At 39.7% G+C, this 18,560-nt stretch overlaps 1 protein-coding gene across 3 annotated transcripts; it reads left to right on the forward strand.

Moving 5' to 3' along the window:
- The first annotated feature begins 172 nt into the window (after window positions 1-172).
- LOC141002324 (uncharacterized) lies at window positions 173-17,709 on the forward strand. Of its 3 annotated transcripts, none has more exons than XM_073473617.1 (23): window positions 173-331; window positions 966-1,054; window positions 1,918-1,983; window positions 2,094-2,209; window positions 5,140-5,391; window positions 7,377-7,495; window positions 7,884-8,002; window positions 8,767-9,100; window positions 9,577-9,734; window positions 10,062-10,199; window positions 10,286-10,319; window positions 11,085-11,312; window positions 11,576-12,057; window positions 12,968-13,095; window positions 13,448-13,564; window positions 13,679-13,795; window positions 14,288-14,383; window positions 14,473-14,693; window positions 14,844-14,890; window positions 14,996-15,039; window positions 15,815-15,883; window positions 15,967-16,117; window positions 16,232-17,709. In XM_073473617.1, the coding sequence occupies exons 2-23, from the start codon at window positions 998-1,000 to the stop codon at window positions 16,367-16,369; spliced, it is 3,231 nt and encodes a 1,076-aa protein (XP_073329718.1). In that variant the 5' UTR covers window positions 173-331; window positions 966-997; the 3' UTR covers window positions 16,370-17,709. The 3 variants fall into 3 exon arrangements, with proteins under 3 accessions (XP_073329718.1, XP_073329719.1, XP_073329720.1); XM_073473618.1 differs by having other exon boundaries at window positions 8,770-9,100; XM_073473619.1 differs by lacking the exon at window positions 1,918-1,983.
- Window positions 17,710-18,560: the final 851 nt, after the last annotated feature.

The raw sequence follows: 18,560 nt of genomic DNA on the forward strand, positions 1-18,560 counted from the left end.
ATTATAAATCTATTTCTGTCATCTTCCTATCCACTGTAATAATAACAATTCACATTACACACCCCATGCCTCAGCCCCATGCTGCTGGCCGGCGGGAACTAACTGTAACCTCTTGTGCTCCTCGCTCTTTTTTCCTGATGCACTTCCGGTGTGCACCGGATGTTGGCTATAATATTGAAGCGCCTGGTAAATACTGCTAGCAACAGTCTAAAACTCAGCAGAATGTGCACCTGTTGTGTTTGCAAGGTGCTGGTGGACACGCCCGTGTGAAAATAGGTGTCTACATTCTCCATATATTCTCTGTTAACATCAAGTGAAGCGCTGGCCTAAGGTAAGCTTTAACTCTCCTACGTTTAGCTAGCTCCTTGCACAAAGTAGCATTGACGCTATCGATAGCTTGATAAGGCTTTTTTTCCTCTTTCGGTTTTGTCCCGGTACTTGGAAAAAAGTCAACTTTTAAAGCAACCGCGTGATTGTTGCGGGTGTGTGCTTGAAAAAGACTATAATACGGGGGGTCTGTTTTTAAAGGTAGTGTTACACGTGCTATCTGTGCAACATAAACACCAGCTTCAAAAGTGGCATTCAGTGATTTAACGCTATCTCTCAATCACGAATCTTCCCATGTGTTTAGGAATTAAATAGACAGCAGTCTGGTTGCCATCCTGCTTTGTTTACCCTCATGTTTCCATCTCTTCAAGAGTGGAGATCATTTGTGTTAGGGATTTGTCACTGTTGTTATAGTACAGCTTGTAATTTTTGTTTGTCATGACATTGTTTGCATTTTATTCAGATTTTGTCTTCCTACAGATCACTGTGAACTTGTAAATCCAAACTTGTATGACATTTTCATACCTTGGTTATTGCTTGGAGAATGGATCGTTTGTTTATGACAACCTTGTCATACAGGATTTACTTGATTTGACAGAGACAGACTGTTTATAATTTCCTGTATGTGTTTCTTGCAGTGTTCTTGCTGTGCCTTACTAGATCGTGGACCATGATGGAGCGAAAAAAAGCCTTAACTATCCCATTTACTGTAGACAATGATACATTGGTATGTATGACACATGTTTTTGAAATACCCAGTTTTCATGACATACTTGTTTACCTGTGTGCTTCTAGTGAGCAGTTGCTTAGTTGCTTCTCATCATGGCAGGATACTGTAGTGACGCTTACTTTATTGCTGCCATCATAAATTGTGCTGATGACCTGCTGATAAGAAGCTCAATGTGATCACCATATTGCTAAATTCTCCTTATCAGTAAGCACACTTTCCTGTTAAAAGAGCTAGATCACAGTGAGAGCCAGACACTTGACAGCTTAAGCATGACCAGCTGCAATCGCCTTATTTTTGTAAATAGCATTACTTTCATTTTGGATTTTTCTGCTGAGTATTTACCTGGTTAACGAAAACTACCTGTTTAAAATGTATATAAAGTTTGTGTCCAGATTGATTATCCAAAATCAAAAGTGATGAATTTACATTCATAGAAGACAGAGAGAAGCAGCGAATCCTTGCAATCCAGTCAGGGAACGTTGGTTTCTGTGTCTGAAAAATGACTTAATAAGACAAATCTATCAAAATAGTGGCAGATTTATTACATGCTGATTGACAAATCAATTATCTGGCTATTTTTTCAGCTACTTGGGATGCAACTGAACACATAACTCATGGTTCAAATTGTATCACTGTTTTGCTAGTCACAAATCAGATAATTTTGCAGATCAGCAAAAATACAAAATGGAGACAAATATAACTTTGAAAAAGAAAAACATTCCCCTGATGCGCTGCACTCCAGTCACTTGATTTGCTGCACTTTCTTTGCTTGCACATCTAAAGAAAAAAATCTCAATTTTCTTGCTGTTGCATGTCACTCATTTTACATGCATGGTAACTAACCAGCCTGTGAATTTTAGATGGAAAGCCCACTCAGAATCCCCATGACATGTCTTTCATCACAGTGTGAGAAGTTTGAGAGACAGGTACAACCATATCTTTGCTCTCTGTCTGACCACTTGAACAGATGTTATGCTGGTAACATGGCTACTCTGGACTAATCTAGAGACTCACATAGTTTTCCTCCCTTAAACAGGTTTCCTGGAAGGAATTGGCAGGTCACAAACGCAGACATTGTGATTCACCACGTAAAAATGGATCCATGCTGTTTGATCACAAGCATGTAGCGAATGTCACATTGGAGATGGCCAGGTAAGAATGCACAAACAAGCAACTTTTGACAGATGGACATACCTGGTCATTGTTCTGTTGTCTACACTAAACTGGGCTATGAATTCTGTCAGTTATCTTTCCAAGCTTGCTTCCTGCTTTGCTGAAGTGCAGATGCTTCTTTCGCTAGCTCTTATTTTGGCCACTTTTCCTGCTTTGTCTTACCTCTCTCAACCTTGATCACATTTAAGGAGGTTTCCTATAGCAACTAAATCATTGGGAGGATAACTTTGTGGCAACTCTGGGATTATCTACTTGTAACTGCACTCTGCTACCCAACACTACCACTGACAGAATTGTACCATGGACTGTACTATGCTTCTCTTCACTTCTCAAGGATATTTTCACTGGAGAAGTCTTCTGACCCCACGACACTCTGCCATTGTCTTCTGAAGGTGGGTTAGTTCAACTTGACGCCATAACTTTCCCAAGACTCACTGAAACAAAACCAGTGAAGTCATATGCTGTGAATGGGATTTCTACCTGCTGGGATAATCTGGCTGCCAAACCTAAAGATATGTGCAAGACTACACCCCCACAGAGGGTGAATGTATTGATTTAGTTCAGCCAGCTGCGATCCCGGACATCTGGCTGAAAGCCAAAAATGGGCTTAAACAGAAAACGGTTACTCCCGACAACTGGGGAACAGACATAAATCATCTCCACAAGACAAGTGGAGGTGACTGCTGATACAGCACGTTTGGACATGGATTATTATGAAGAGTGCCACCTGACAAGGGAAAAAAACGCCTAAAAAGATGACTCAACCTTTAATGCTGGTTGTGGGAGACTCTGCTATCAGAAACATTAGTGGATAATTAAAAGACACTGTTTCTCACCTGCTATTGCCTCTGACATGAAAAGGGAAAACACCCCAAAATTCATCAAATTCAATCAAATTATTCTTCCTGTGGGGGCCCACGATGCTTGCAGAGACCACTGCCAACAGTGAGCAGAGGGCTCGATGGCCTCAGCAGACTCTTAGGAATCACCACAAGGCTCAACAAAACCTGCGGTCTGAAAAAGGATCAAGTACATTTATAACTTCAGTCTTCTCTGGGTAGATGGCCTCCACCAAAAGCACATCTGGAGTTGAAGCACTAACGGACCAGACCTAAGACGATGCACCCTGACACACAGCAGCCTCGATGCCACAAAGACTAACACATCAGTCTCAATGTCAGTGTGGTGACAGCCAGCTCGAGGACCACTCTTCACTCTCCCCACTCTCCCCTCTCCAAAAAGGGGAACAGCTCTCTCCTGCCTGTGCTGCTGAGTTTTATAAGGTCAGATAGGTCACCAAAAGATTTCCTGTTTGGGACAGGTCAACTTACTAAACGTAGAGACGCAGCACTCAGTGTTTATCAACCACATATCTCTGTCAGACTTGCAGAAAACTTGAGATTGGCTCCAGCTCTCCTTTCTTTCAAATCATTCTGCCAGTTTTATGACGTTAAACTTGGGACTATTTATTCCTATTTTATCCTACTGTTTGATTTGTCTTCTTGTACTTCATTTTTCTGATATTTTTTATTTAGTTTTACTCCTTTTTAAAAAATGTATTTGTGTTTGGCATTTTTTATTGTCAGTAACAAAATCTTCCTAATGCCCTTTGCCTTTTGGTCCTATGCAAAGCACTTGGACTGGCCTTGTTGTTGAAAGGTGCTATACAAATAAACTTGCTCATTGCAGTTTCATAAAGTTACACAAGATGGGGTACTCAACCTAAGTATTCAGTCTTCTAGAGGGGATTTACAGCAGTGTCTTTCAGTGCCATAAACAATACTAATAATTTCTGAAGCAGTTGGACATTTCAAGTAGGAATATAGGCTGCACCTTTTGGAGTTAAATGTAATAAATTAATTCCAAGTGTGTATATATAGGTCAAATGTGATGACTGCGTGCATGTATGTACTGTATGATAAATGTAGCAATGCTCTTTTATGTTGCTTTGATTAGATAATTTAAATAGGTGAGAGGTAACTTTACGTAAGAAGTCAACTGCTGTCCCAACTTATAAACTGAGGTTTAAAAGTTTTTAATCTTTTTTAAAAAAATTTAAACCGAGGTTTAAAAATTGTGTTATTTATCTCATGAATATCTGCACTGCAGTTCGCCCTTTCTTAAACTGGTGCTGTACTTTTTACTTTCAACATTTTATGTCATGATTTTTTTTTTTATAGTCTTTAGTGTAATTAAATGAACTGTCTAACTGTATTAGAGCAATAAGGATTGGTCAAAACAAAATTAAAAATACTTCAACAAGAAATAAAACACCTTTTCATATATTTTATATATATTTTATGTGTCGTCGCTGAATGTTTGAGATGTAGCATTCTGTTTCCACTTGTAAAACAGAAACTGCTGACCCAGTCAGTTGCATGACTCATCAATCCTCCATATTTCATAAAAGGTGCTGCAGTTATAAAGCAGTTGTGGCCTTTTAGTATGAGACAATATGGCATTTCTATTGTACCACTATCACACCATGCGTGTGTCAAAGTGCATCATCCTCCCAAGTTTTGTCTCAATCTGGCTTGTGGTACCTCGAGACTGTTTTTTTCAAACTGCAGATATAAAACCACCATTACTGAATTTTCCAGATTGTCTGAAATGTCTGTCTGTGTTTGTGTGAACAGTGTTAATCTTGCAAAGTGTGCCAACTTTTACTGTAAGTAAACATTACTTATGAGCACCATGACTCGAGGCCCATCTTATCACCACTGCACACATGGCTTATCTACACCAGTTGACTTGCCTACCCCTCCCTCTCGATTATCTGGCATACATAAAGCCTGACCTGCAGTGGTAGATGAGCTATACATTAGAGTTCCTTGAGGGGGAACAATGCTGCAGAGAAGACGCTGCTCTAGGAAGATTCTGAATAATTACTCCTCTTTTTTTTCCTGCAGGAGGAGGCCCTGTCTGATCCTGACAGATATCTTAAAGACAGAACAGGGCAGGGCTCATATGGAAAGGATAAGACAGAGGTGTAGCATGGCAAATGGAGGACGAGTGTCAAGCACAAGGAGGGAGAGTGGTCGGTGCAAAGAGGAACCCCTGATCACCAGAGAGACGAGGTCAGGTCAGAGGGTGGCCAAGAACGATAAAAATAAGAGCGTGACCCCGAAATGCAACCAGAAGACTGCCTCCTCTCCTCAAAGGTAGGAAGTCATGGTTAAAGGAAAAGTTTGATATGTTATAAAAATAAGCTAAAATGAGCATTGCCTTATGTCTGGAAACAGACGGGAAACGGCTATCCTGGCCCTGTCCATACTCTAAATGTAACAAAATCTGCCTACCAGCCCCTCTGAAGCTCATTAGTCAACCCATCTTGTTTGTTTAATTGACACCCAAGTGTATAAACAATAAGTTGCAGTTTTATAGTTGTAATGTTCTGGACTATTTCTTGGCCGGGAGCAATTTCTTCTAGGAACCTATAAAAGAGGAACCTATAAAAGAAGGAAGGGACACTATGTCATCATTCCAACATTCTTGGTGCCAGATGTTAGTGCCAACTCTGTTGTAGTCTATGGGCGATGCATGGATAAGCAGACCACAACCAAACAAATCTATGTTGTATGACCTTTGATAAAGAAATGCCTCCACAAAATGAAAGGACACACTTCAGAGAATAGGCTAATGACTGTTTTTTCCAAACGGGTGCATAAGTGTGTTTGCTGTTGGTCTGCAAATAGTATCCAAAAATTTTACTTTACAAGGTTCAAGGCAAGTCAAATTCAAATGCTCACCATGGGAATTAGAAAAAAATGCAAATGAAAAGTCTCTTGAAAATGTTCCAAAATCGGTATTAAAGCTAATGTAATGGGAATATCTCATATTCAAATTAAATGTTTACAAACTTCTGATTATTGTGCTATAGACTAACCTTTAGCTATAAAACAACAAAGGTATACATTATCAGAAACTTTTAGAAAAACTTTTAACAACAAAATTGTTCATCTAAAAATAAAGCATCGTAATTATGAATGGAGCCGTCTCTGTCATGATCAAATCAACACGTGGCCAATATCTAAAGCCTGCACATCATCAAAAAACTGTAGATTATATTACCTACAGTACCTAACAGGCTCAGAATTAGTTAAGTTAACACAGTTTATCTAACTTACTAACTTTAGTATGTTACTAACCTCAATCAGAAGCTCCAGTCCATTATACATCTAAAAAAAGATGAACATAACTTTGATGCAAAAAAATCAATAAATTAACATACAAATTAAACAAAATGCACCTTGAAAACACATGAAACATTAGCTACATAACAACACACCAAAATACAAGTTCTCCGTCAACCAGACTGATAACCTGTGAAATTGAGAGGGAAGAGATGAAGGAGTGGTCGGCCAATTCACCCTTCCAAATCATATTTTGATAATGGTCTCAATGATATTTTTGTTTTAAATTTTAATTACTCTAGAGTGATTTTTTTAATGATTACAGTGCGCAAGAAATTTTACATCATCTGTTTTTGTAATGGAGATGCACAGCATCTTTTCTATTTTCCTCTGTGTAGAGTGGCTTCCATTTCCACCTGTGGCTTCTGAACAGCACAGATTTATTCGTGGGGGCTTCTAACATATCTGCAGTAGCAGTAGAAGTAATAATGGTAATAATTCCAAAGATAGTTGCAGAAGAGAAAGGGAGACTCACGCCATTTGTTCTCAAAAGTGCATTTTCTGTGCATAATACATGAAGCTATACTGAAAAAAAAAAAAATAGACCAAACTTCAGGATAATGTGGTGGTTTCTCACATAGACCTGTGAATAATGAGCAAGAAACAGCAACAAACACAGCAGGAGGTATTGTTTATAACAGTATTTTTTTTTTAAATTTGCTTTTGATTAGTTTGAGGAGAAAATTACCTTTTAATGGAGTTTGGCTCGGCTGGCTGCATCCTTGGCTCTGTGTATTTTCCAGCCTGAAAACTTGTGATGATTTTTTTATGGAATAATCCAACACAGGAAGATTTAATAAGTTAAGATTGTAGTTCAAATATGTACTTCAGCATTTGATTTTTATGTGTTTAGTCTTTAAAATTTTGTGATTAGGTACAATTTTAATATAAAGTATATAAGAATAATGTCTACAGCATTATTAGAACACATTGTTATTTTCTCATGTCTTCAGATCACGACTCCGGCGAAGGTTACAAAATTCTGATGACGAAGTGGACAAAGAAGAAAAAGACATCGAGGAGGTGGTAATTGGCAAGGACAGCGGAGAGGACTACAAACTGGAAGTTGTTGGTGTGTAGACATGAAGGAATTCAGACATATGATTTTCTGTGGTGATCATGTGTCTCTCCATCTCCACTGTTTTGAACTGGGTCATTCTGATGTTGGTTCTGGTTAAAGCTTTGACTCAGTTGCTTATATTAGGCCTTGTAAAGCTCACATTTTCCCCTGACCTCTCAGATGTCATTTGATTTAATGGTTCTTCCAATGGGAAACGTTCATTGTTAAGCCTAGCCTTATTTCTAGAGTAAATAAACAGATGCTACACTTAATATTACTGTAAAAATAAGACAGCGCTTCCATTACAAACATATATCAGTTAGTGTAAGTAGTATCATAGTCAGATTGGTCTGTATGTGTTTATATGATAGGCTGACCAGTGTTTTTCTGCCTCATACAGATTGTGGGTTGTCAGTGAGCTGGGATCCTGCAGGGGATTCAGGAGGATGTGATGAGTTCTCTCCAGCTCGCATCAAGGACAGATGGACCGATTCAGAAAAAGAATTACAACACAGTTTGGTGAGTACCATACAGGGTCACAGAGGAAGGTTAAAAACTCACTGTCTCACCAAGGACTTCAACTTTGTTCAATCATAAAATAAAAGCCCAGACGTGCATGTTATGTAAATATGCTTGTAACTTTTCTTGGCAGCCTTCATGTTTTGAATAAGGCCTTGAGTCACTTTTCCATAAAAGTTATGATGGTAATCTTAGTAGGTATTACTAAGAAACATTTCCATAACACAAGTCTGAAATTAATGTTGCATACAAGGCAGACTTTATTTCTATTCTGACTGTAACTTTCCAAGTTGTAGATGAATCAATTTATGGTAAAGTGAGTATAGTGTAGTTTGTTTATATCCTAACATTAGCTTTTTATATATTTATATTTTTTTTTATGCGATTGCCTTCAGGCTTCAAAAATCATAAAGAGGGAGTTCAACAGTGAAGATTATCTTGCATCACTACTTTCCAAACCAGCAGTGACACCACTCCCTCTCGCATCAAGTAGCAAATATTATGTGAGCGTTGCGGCTCTTAGCATATTGGTCGGTCACATGTGAACAAAGTATCACAGAACCTTTATTTGATAGAGATATATGTATTGAAGCATAAAATCCACCACTTTTACAAATGAATGAAGCCAGCAATGTTATGCATTCCAATTATGTTTGTTTTCTAAAGACATTTCTCTTTGAACAAGGGAAATTGCTCTATTCTGAGCTGTAGTGGTCTGATGAACCAACACCAACATTGAGGTGATCTATTCTGTGCTGTTTCAGCAGAAGAGGAAAAGAAAGGATACAGAGTCCCAGTGCAACGGAACAGGTAGCCCAAAATGCCACCGTGAGAGTGTGCTTCGCCTCACTGGAGAAGACCGAAGAGATGGAGGACCAGACCCTCCAGATATTTGTCTAGAAGAAGGTGGAGAAAACGGAGATTTGGAGAGCCTCGACCGTAGCATTGTACAATTCACTGTGGGAGCAGAGGATCCAACAGAGGGTCTGCTCCCGATTATCACTGTTAATATGCAGGCTGGAGAATTTATTGTTACCCCCATACAAAGTCCATCATCGGGCCAGGACAACACAACCAAAACCAGCCCATCTGAACCCAGTGAGTACACCAACACAGGATGAGTGGTGTATCCTAGCTTCATTCTTCTGCTTAAACTTTTGTTTACTTGTATATGTGGAGACAGGAAACAGTTGCTCAGGCAGCTTAATGCTACTTTGTAGGTTGTGTGTTTGAGCCGTATATCAGTACATAAACAAAACCCAAACAAAACATCCAATTCAGAAGCCAAGCACTTAGTTTATTCGACTGTTTCTCAGACTTTATAATTTATTGTATTATTTAGTGTTGCACCTTTTTGTTTTTGGTGCAAGTGGTGTTATCCCATGATGCAACCTTTCCAGGATTACTACTGTCCTTCCTCTCCCACAAAGCCCTTTACACCTCCTACATGCAGTGTCAATTAAGGACATGTATGTGCTTGAGAGAGTACTAGTCTTTGAAGGCAGTAAAAACATTGCATAACTCTGTGGTAAATTCACACGGGGCCTGATGTGTTCTCCATGCTCGTATTTCAGTTATCCTGTCCAGTGACGATGAGGAGAGCTGTGACGTTCCTCGACACTGCAGCCCAGCGGTCCATACACTGGTCACTGTGGAAGACGCAATACAGGGACAATCCCCAGAGGGAGCTGCGGCCGAACATCAAGAAGCTTCTGACATGGAGAACATGCAGGTTGGCAGAGTGTCTCCCTGACCCTGACTGACGTAGATGCTTTTATTGTACAAAAAAGCAGCAGCATGCATTGCAGTCTAGAATGACTATGATGTCATTCTTGGTGCTGCCACTAGATGGTGTCAAAGTAACACATTTTAACACTTTCAATACTGCCTTAATGGATTTAAAATATTGAGATTTGTAAAAAATTACATTATTGCTGTTGTAGGGAGTTATTGTACTGTTACTGTGTATTACTGTTATGTGTACCTGTATTATTAGGCTGGCCTACCACTTTGTTTGTACCATTTTCTCTAATTTCATGTGCATGTTTGTGTTTTGCAGCTTCTGCGTGTAGTTTTACCAGATCTTCCTCCAATGGAAGTGTCTCTCATCCCCACTGTCGACTACCCCTGCATGCAGATGGGTTTCTCCACCTTGCACTGTGGAGGCTACCAAGGGAAATCGAATGGAGACCTCATGGTAACCTGTATAACCTATAAATACATAGATTTTGCTGATGGAATTATATTCAGAAAGTTGAATACACTTTTACTCTTCTTTTACAGATAGCAGATGAAAAAATCATCATCCCACTGACGGGTAATACTCCTAATATTTATTTTTTTTCTTTACTTTTACTTTTAGCTGTCTAATCAGAGTGTTTGTTGACCAGCTGTCTGGCTGGTCCGTGTCGTCTAAATTCAGACACAAGAGATAAACCATCTCATCTTGTTTGGTCATGTTGTCTGCACGGCATCCACTCAAAGCTTAGTAGTCTATTTCAGTGTTTGTGTTTGTGTGTGTCTGGATTAGACCCTCAAGGCTCTAGTGCACTTTGACCTCTGAGCCTGTGAAATCTTCCCTTCAGGGAACTAAGGTGGCTACTCTTTGAGCTTTGATCTTGGCCATGTGTGTGTAAGAAATATGTGTCTTTAACAACATAGGTTGCATAGTAGTTCTGTAAAATGTTTTGGAGAAACATTCTTGTTTAGATATATTTTCTGGCAAGTTCTATTTTTGTTTCTGAAATCAAATCATTACCAAATAACCTTGAATGAAAGAATTACTTCTGCCTAATTCACAGGATGTATCCAGTCAAGCTCTAATACAAACTCTTTCACACAGCAGAATTGATGTTTTTAACCATGCTCGCAGCATGGCTCTACAGATGGCAATGTTTGTTTGTCTGTTGATTGGTCAGTCTGTTTTTTTTTTTATCACTTTGGTGATAATCCATAATTCACGGTGCTGACCAGGAAACGTAGAAATATTTTGAGTGTTGTAAAGATAAAGAAGCAACAGTGTTCCTCATCTGACACCAACACTGCCCGGTGCTAGGCTAACCTGACCACCTCTTGTCCCCAGACTCCAGTGAAGAGGTGGAGGTGATGTTAACCTTTGAGCGTAAAGAGCTGCGGAGGTACAGCGTTTGGGAGCAGCAGGAACTGGAGGCCCAGGAGCTTCACTTTAGGATCACCGAGGAGCTTTCCCCTCCTGCTTTCCTTCTGCTTTGTGTGTCAGAAACTGCTGGAGCTGCAGTACAGCAGGACCTCCTCAAGCTCTGTGTTGATCAAGATGGAACAACGGACACTGGTGAGAAGGCTCACAATGTAGATACAAATTGAGGGTGCAAAAGTATTTATGTAAAATGCATTATGTTTATAAGAGAAGACGTTAAGTGTGAAAACATAACTTACATTCTGATCACAGTCAAGTCAAAGCAGACAGAAGTGTTAGACTTTGACAGATGCAGACTAGATTTCCACTAAACTGTTGGCGGTTTTAAATTTTCAGATGCTACATGTTTCTCCTTCATAATTTCAATATAATGTTATGATTTTTTTTTACTTTCATAGGAAAGGTGAGCCCCTTCATCCTGCTGACTCTGAGACATCCTCTGGAGGGAATGGAGGGGGCTTTATTCCGCTCCCTCCTGGATATCGACTGCCTCAACAGTTTTGCCGAAAAATCCATTGTTCCTCATAATGCAGACGTAATGAGTGATTTGGAAGACTTCCACACTCCTGTTCTTTCTCTGGATGATAGCGTAGACCTGGTTAGAAGAACTGGACTGGACCCTCACCTGCTGTCTCTGCTCGGCCTGGAGAGCACTGATGCTGGACTTGAGACAGACCAGGACGTTCCATATTCTGATACAGACACAGATCCCATACCACTCATCCCACTGGAGGTAGATTCACAGACAGAGACTATACTGGAGCTGGAGACAGCAACAGAACCAGACACGGAGACAGCGACAGAACCAGAACCAGACACAGAGACACGACTTGAACCAGAGGAGGAGCAGAAAGAACAGGAATTTGAGCTTCCCTCTGAGGTGAGTGTTTTTTTCTTTTGTATTTACCTCATCAAACAGGGGTCCCACAGGTCCTTGAAAGTTTTTGAAAAAGGTATAAATAGACTCGGCTCATTGAAAGTGCTTGAATTTAAATATTTTGTGCAATTTGTGATTTTTTTTTTGTTGTTGTTGTTTTTTTACTTAACGTTAGTATTAAAGCTACATTCTGCTGTCTGCATGTGTCTCTTGCATCTACATCACTGTATCACAGCACATTCAAGCCTGTCTCTCTGTTTAAATGTTGTCTGTTTGCTTCTGTATTGCCTGCTAGTTCTCTCTAGAAAAATCTCTGTGTTGTAACAGTAACCTTGATCCATGTCTGAAATTATGCCGTGTTGGTCTCGAATTTGAGGTAATTGGTCCTGGAAAGTCCTTGGAAAGTCTTTGAATTTGATATTTAAGAAGGTGTAGCAACACTGATAAGACAATGTTGTGACCAGGAAAATTAGAATGATTTTCTTTGCCTTTTTTGAATCGTTTGGTCCCGAGCAAGTAAAATTGTTCACAAAATCAAAAGCAGAAATCATAGGAACATCTTAAAAAAGAAAAAAAAACCTAAAGGGGGTAGCAGAAATGTTTTCTTCTTCACTTCTTGTTAATCAATAATTGTTTCCCCTCATAGATGTCCTGACCAGGGTTGCAATAGTATCAGATTGTCACAGTACGATAAGCGTTCACCATACACCACAATAATTTCATACTGTGTGTATAAGCAAAACTAAATGGTATGATAACCGTCAGTTTTCATACTGCACTATAACTTGAAACCAGTATTTTGCTGCAACCCTAGTGCTGACCCCTGGTTGGGAACCACTCATCTCTGTGATTTGCCAAAGGTAAATTATTAAAATGTAAATTCTGCTTCTATGTTATAAATTTCCTCCTATAGAAGAAAAAGGAGGAGCCCACTCCTGTGTACACTCTGTGCCATCGTAGAACCAAAGGATCCTACTCAGTGTCCCTCTGTAAACCGGACACCCGCTGGACTAAATACAAACATCAGGGCTTGGCTCACAGGTAAGAAACCTGCAGCATCCCATATGCAGCTTCTCGTGCAAGATTCCTGCAGTTCAATAGTATGAATAAAATTATAAGAAAGATTAGGGCTGCAACGATCCAAGGTCTTCTCTCAGAGTTCTAACACCTCAACTCAAGTTATATACTGATACTGAAAACTATGTCTTCTCCCAACTGTCACTGAATGTAACTGGTAGGCTAGATGAAACACTGAAATCTATACTGGCTGTAATTAATTGACTGTATTGAAGATGGAGCTAGGGCCAGATCTGTTTGAAATTGTAACTATTACAGTCTACCTACACCTGCAGATGATCAGATTAAAATTGCTCTTTCTTCCACCTCTGCTCAGGTTGATCCAGTTTCCTCCTCCACCATTGAAAGGAGGAATAACAGTTACAATGGAGGACCTGCAGTGCCTTGACAGTGGGCAGTTCCTCAATGATGTTATCATTGATTTTTACCTCAAGTGAGTAACACATTTTCAAACAAAAGGCTTCAAATTTACTTTGGCTCCTCACAAGTTGGTCGATGAGATGCACTTTTGAATTGACTGTGTCCATGTGTTTTTTTTTTTAACTAGATACCTCCTCCATAAGGCCTCTGATGCTGTCACAGAGCGCTCCCACATCTTCAGCAGTTTCTTCTACAAGCAGCTGACAAGGAGGGACAATGCCAGTGAAGGCATCACCAAGGACGCGTAAGTGGGGCCAGCAAGAGATGAATGAAAACAAATCTTTTCTATTTGACTTGTCAGTTTTGTATGGATTGCTTCCAGGAAGTGGTCAAAGCCTTAATTTCCCTTAATTTTGATGGTGACAAAAGCTATGTTATTCTTGTCTTTTTAGATATTACCAAGCCAACAGAAAGACCTTTAAAATAGAAGAATTACAACCATAAACAGTATTACAAACTAACTAGAGCTGTGGGGACCAAGTGCACATGTTCTCCCCCTCAGTGCCTAACATTTCTTTGCGTACATGATGTTGCGACTGTTTTTAATTGCTTTACTTCTACGTACCAAATTAAAAAAACTGCGAAGTTTGGCATACTTAGAGATCCAGACCTGGTATGTACAGGAGGTCATAAGACTTGAACTTCCTTGCACTTGCTCTCGAAGTGTGTGCAGCCATTTGATTGTGTTTCGTCATGTGAAAAATGTGCCTCAGGTTCTATTTTTGTGTGCACTCAGTTGTCAGAGGCAGAGGCGGCACCAACGAGTGAAGACGTGGACACGCCACGTTGACATCTTTAAAAAGGACTTCCTGTTTGTGCCTGTCAATCAAGAGTGAGTTAAATACATGAAGAGGTTGTATTGTACAGAATGATTTTGAAGTGTCACATTATTTATATCAAATTTCTCTGTTGTCTGTTTAGGGCTCATTGGTATTTAGTTGTCATTTGCTTTCCTGGACTCGATGACCCAAAATCTGAGGCCTGGGATGGTCCAAACTCACAAACGGGAGGGAGCCAAAGTGGGACAGACGAGTTCCAGGATCAAGAGGCGGCTCAAGGATCCAAAAGCCCGACTGATACCTCCGAGACGCCACCTACACCACCTACATTAAACCACACTGACAGCGTAGACACTGAGACAGGTATGTTTGAGTAAATGATAGATGTTGTGTTTGTCATTATTTAACTTTTCATTGCAATTAAAAGCTTTTTCTGGTACATATTTTAAGCGCTTGATTTATTCACGTTGTGATTGCAAAGCTGTGAGTAATGGTTGGTGTCATGTGCTTTAGAAAACGCTCCAGAAGAATCCACCAAAGATCCAAAACCTGGTCCAGTGGTAAGAATGAATTCTGTACTGTGCTCACACGGTGTATATCAAACAGACGAAATGTTGGACAGCTTTGTCTTTATTTGTTCTCTTCTTTGTTCTTTGCTTTTGTAGAGCTGCACAGAGCAAACCTGCCAGAAGAAAAGTGTTTGTAAAAGGTGAGTGTGCGATTACACTGAGTTACACTATTCACCTGCAATCAGTGACTGCGTGATATGAGAACCGGTGCAGTTTTTTACATGAAGCCCGAGCAGTAATTTGTCATGTGCCCAATTTGAACTCAGACATTTTGATCATTCTTCTCGATTCTTTATGTTTTATGCAGACTATATTGAATTATTTGTTTTACTGCAGTACAGTGTATCTACAGAGCACTCTGATGAGAAAATGTTTCAAGCCTACAGTTCTTCACACCTTCTTACATAACATTAACACAATCTCCACTTATTTAGCATACTTATATACTGACATGTCATGGCTCTTGGGTTGAATGTAAAAGTAAACCCCTTGAAGGCAAAATGGGCACCCTTTATATTTGTACCCTGTGAAATATAAATTATATTTAAGTAGTTTGTTGTGTCTTGTACACAGATAGTGTATTTAGGTCATTAGTGCCAAAATTAGCCTGCCATAAGGTTCCATTTGACCCCTCCCCCTTGCAGATAAATCGCAGTTTTTTTCTGTATTGTTCTGTAGAGTAAAACTTTTGCACAACAGTGGATCAACAGGTGCGTAGGAGAAGACCAAGGGCCGACAAAATCAGGACAAAAAATCCACACTGTTCGCTGTTCACAAACTTTATTTTATGTGTGGGAAACTGCAACTGCTGTTTTACAGATAAAATGCTAAGTGTAGGCTCAGCCATATAGCTGAAGAAGACTATGAATGAGCTATGATGACTTTGAATGACAGATGTGCCTCTCCTCTCTGTAGGCCGTGTATTCTTATCATGGATTCCCTCAAACGTTCCCTTCACGAGCGAGTCTTCAAACTCTTACGAGAGTAAGTATGACGCTTTTAATCCATCTCAAGCTGCATGTGTGTGTTTGTTAATGTATGTAAGATAATGTGTATTTGTCCCTCAGCTACTTGGAGTCAGAATGGGAGGTCCGTCGCGGTTCAACAAGGGAGTTTGGTCCTGAACAGATGCAAAGCTCACACTGCCAAGTTCCCCTTCAGGACAACAGCAGCGACTGCGGCCTCTACCTGCTGCAGTATGTTGAGAGTTTTCTGAAGGTAAAGAACTTGTCAGCATCTTTTTTTCTGTCTCACATAGTCTAAAATGTTTTTTAAAAATGGCCACTGTAACACTGGAACAGCAGCAACAATGAATTCTGCTTCTGCTCTCAGGACCCTGTGGTGCACTTTGACCTCCCTCTACAACTAGAACGTTGGTTTCCACGGCAGCAGGTGCGGAGGAAACGAGACGAAATCAGAGATCTGATCCTAAACCTTTACAGATGTCAAAACCTGGATGGTAACAGATAGACGCGTGAAGCAGCTCTGCTGTTCAGCGCATCACATTCCTGTAGCCATTATATATCACTGCTCATACTGAGCGACGGACACTTCAGTGTGAACTGAAAATAGTTACTTTGAATTACATGCTGTTATTATTTTTTGTTGCATTAACATAACATGGACACCTTTGACTATCTGTGGATCACGTGAGTGAACATGAAGGCATCAGTTAATTTAAAAGGTTTTAAAGTAGATTGTATCTAGACATGGAAATGTTAGTACACCCCATGACTTTTTACTGATTGTTTTTATGCTGCAAGATATTTTATATTTGTATTTAATTTCCTTTGTAGAAGTCAAACAAGAGATTGTTTTAAAGTACAATAATGGTAAAACAAGCTAGTTTGTAAAGGCAAATTGTACACATTTTTAGTTGGTTTTACTTGCTTTGCAGACATTTGTTAGACATTTCATGTCATGTAAGACTTAATATTTCAGTCATGGGTTGTCTAATAAAAACTGTACTGATGCTGCACACTGACTTCCAGGAAGAATATGAAATACACTGCAGTTTCCATTTTGAATTTCATTATAAAATGTCATGCCATTGAAGCCTCAGGAACTGGAATCCTAATGTTAAACAGCAGTTCCATCCATAACCTTGTTGGATAGAAACTCTTTCTGTCACTCAGTGCCTCACTCAGTTATTCTGTTAACCTCCCAGTGCCAGATAGGAGACATGACGGTGTCTGCAGACGACAAGAAACTAGGCTCATCCACTCACCTCTCTTAAAACAAAGCTGAAGCTATTGTATGCTGCCATTTATCTCTGACACTCTCTATCCATAATGGACTCTTAAATTATATTGGGACACAGTGTTTCTGTCTGATATCAACTTTCTCCTGCACAAATTGAATGAAGTAGACCAAACTGGAATGTGACTGCATATTGTAAATTTGCATACATTCTTAATCATTGTCCTGGTACCGATGTGGCATTGAAGTATTTTTTGTTTCTTTGTCATTTCCATTTATTCATCCAGATTTGACACACTGGCTTGCAGAAAGTTTAAGGGTGCACAGACATGAATGACATGTGTAAGAGGATACTGTCCACTGTCAAACCTACTTTAATAAGACCTAAGAGACATTGTAGTCCATCCCTGCTGTTGCCTAAGTTCTTCTCAACAGAGACCAGTCATGATAGTCTTATAGTTTTTCCCATTTCAATTCAGATGTTAATGTCTCCTTTAATACTTAACGACGCCCTTAATAATTTTTTTAGACAATGTGTTAGATGAATATACAGAAGCTGACCCAAAATATATTTGGTTTCAATTATGTATTAAAGCTTGTAGAACAAATTACACTTGTTATTCTGTTGTGGTCTTCATTGTTGTTGTTTTTTTAACTTCCTTTATTGTCACCTGGAACTGGAAGTGTTGATTGTTCCATTAACAAAGCCCAGAATGTCTGTATGAAGTATTATATGAAAAATGCCACCTGGACAATATTTTGGGTGTTGTCCTGACTCTTGACCTCTCGTCCTAAATGGTTTTCATAACAAGATGAGGATTAGAAGTTGGTGAATAAAACACAGTCTGAATGTCTGTGTTGTAAATCAGATGACTTATTTCCTCTTTATGTATTAGAAGATTTCTTTGGCTCCTGTTCTGCAAAGCCCCTTTTTTCAATAATTCTCTTTATGACCAGGGGAGCCACCTTTCTTCTTCCCGAGCCAAAAGTCTTCATTTGGAAATGCCTGTACAGCACATTACAATGCTGTCCAGTGTAATCTGTTCAGAGGGTTACATGGTCAGCTTAGGTGTATTTACCGTCTCAGTCTGTCAGATCCCCTCACAGTCTGACTGAGTAATCCCCCTCTCGTTTTGTATGGCAGTGTGCTGCAGCCATTAGCCATACACAACATCTACGCCCACTTTATTAGTTTATTACTTAATGTTCATGCATAGTAAACCACTCGGTTTTTGTCATTGCACCAGTAGAAACAGGAATGATTCTCACTGCATCGGTGAAATACCTCCTACAGGAATGGACACATACTGTAAGTGAACTGTGAGTAAAACCACTGCCCTCTAGCCCTACTTGGCTCCCCTGCTGTCCATGATCTCAGGGTATTGGATCAAGCACTCTTTGGAGCTTACACAGTAAAACATTGTTCAGCCAGGTATTTGGCCAGGTGCCTGCATCGTGATGA

The sequence above is a fragment of the Pagrus major genome, chromosome 9, assembly GCF_040436345.1.
Source record: "Pagrus major chromosome 9, Pma_NU_1.0".
Classification (NCBI taxonomy): Eukaryota; Metazoa; Chordata; class Actinopteri; order Spariformes; family Sparidae; genus Pagrus; species Pagrus major.

What these genes read in the sequence shown, in the direction of transcription:
- LOC141002324 (XM_073473617.1), top strand. Translation starts at nt 998, where the DNA reads ATGATGGAGCGAAAAAAAGCCTTAACTATCCCATTTACTGTAGACAAT. An exon ending in CTGACATGGAGAACATGCAG is followed by an intron (nt 9,735 to 10,061) that starts GTTGGCAGAGTG and finishes TGTGTTTTGCAG; the next exon opens with CTTCTGCGTGTAGTTTTACC. An exon ending in AGATGGAACAACGGACACTG is followed by an intron (nt 11,313 to 11,575) that starts GTGAGAAGGCTC and finishes TTACTTTCATAG; the next exon opens with GAAAGGTGAGCCCCTTCATC.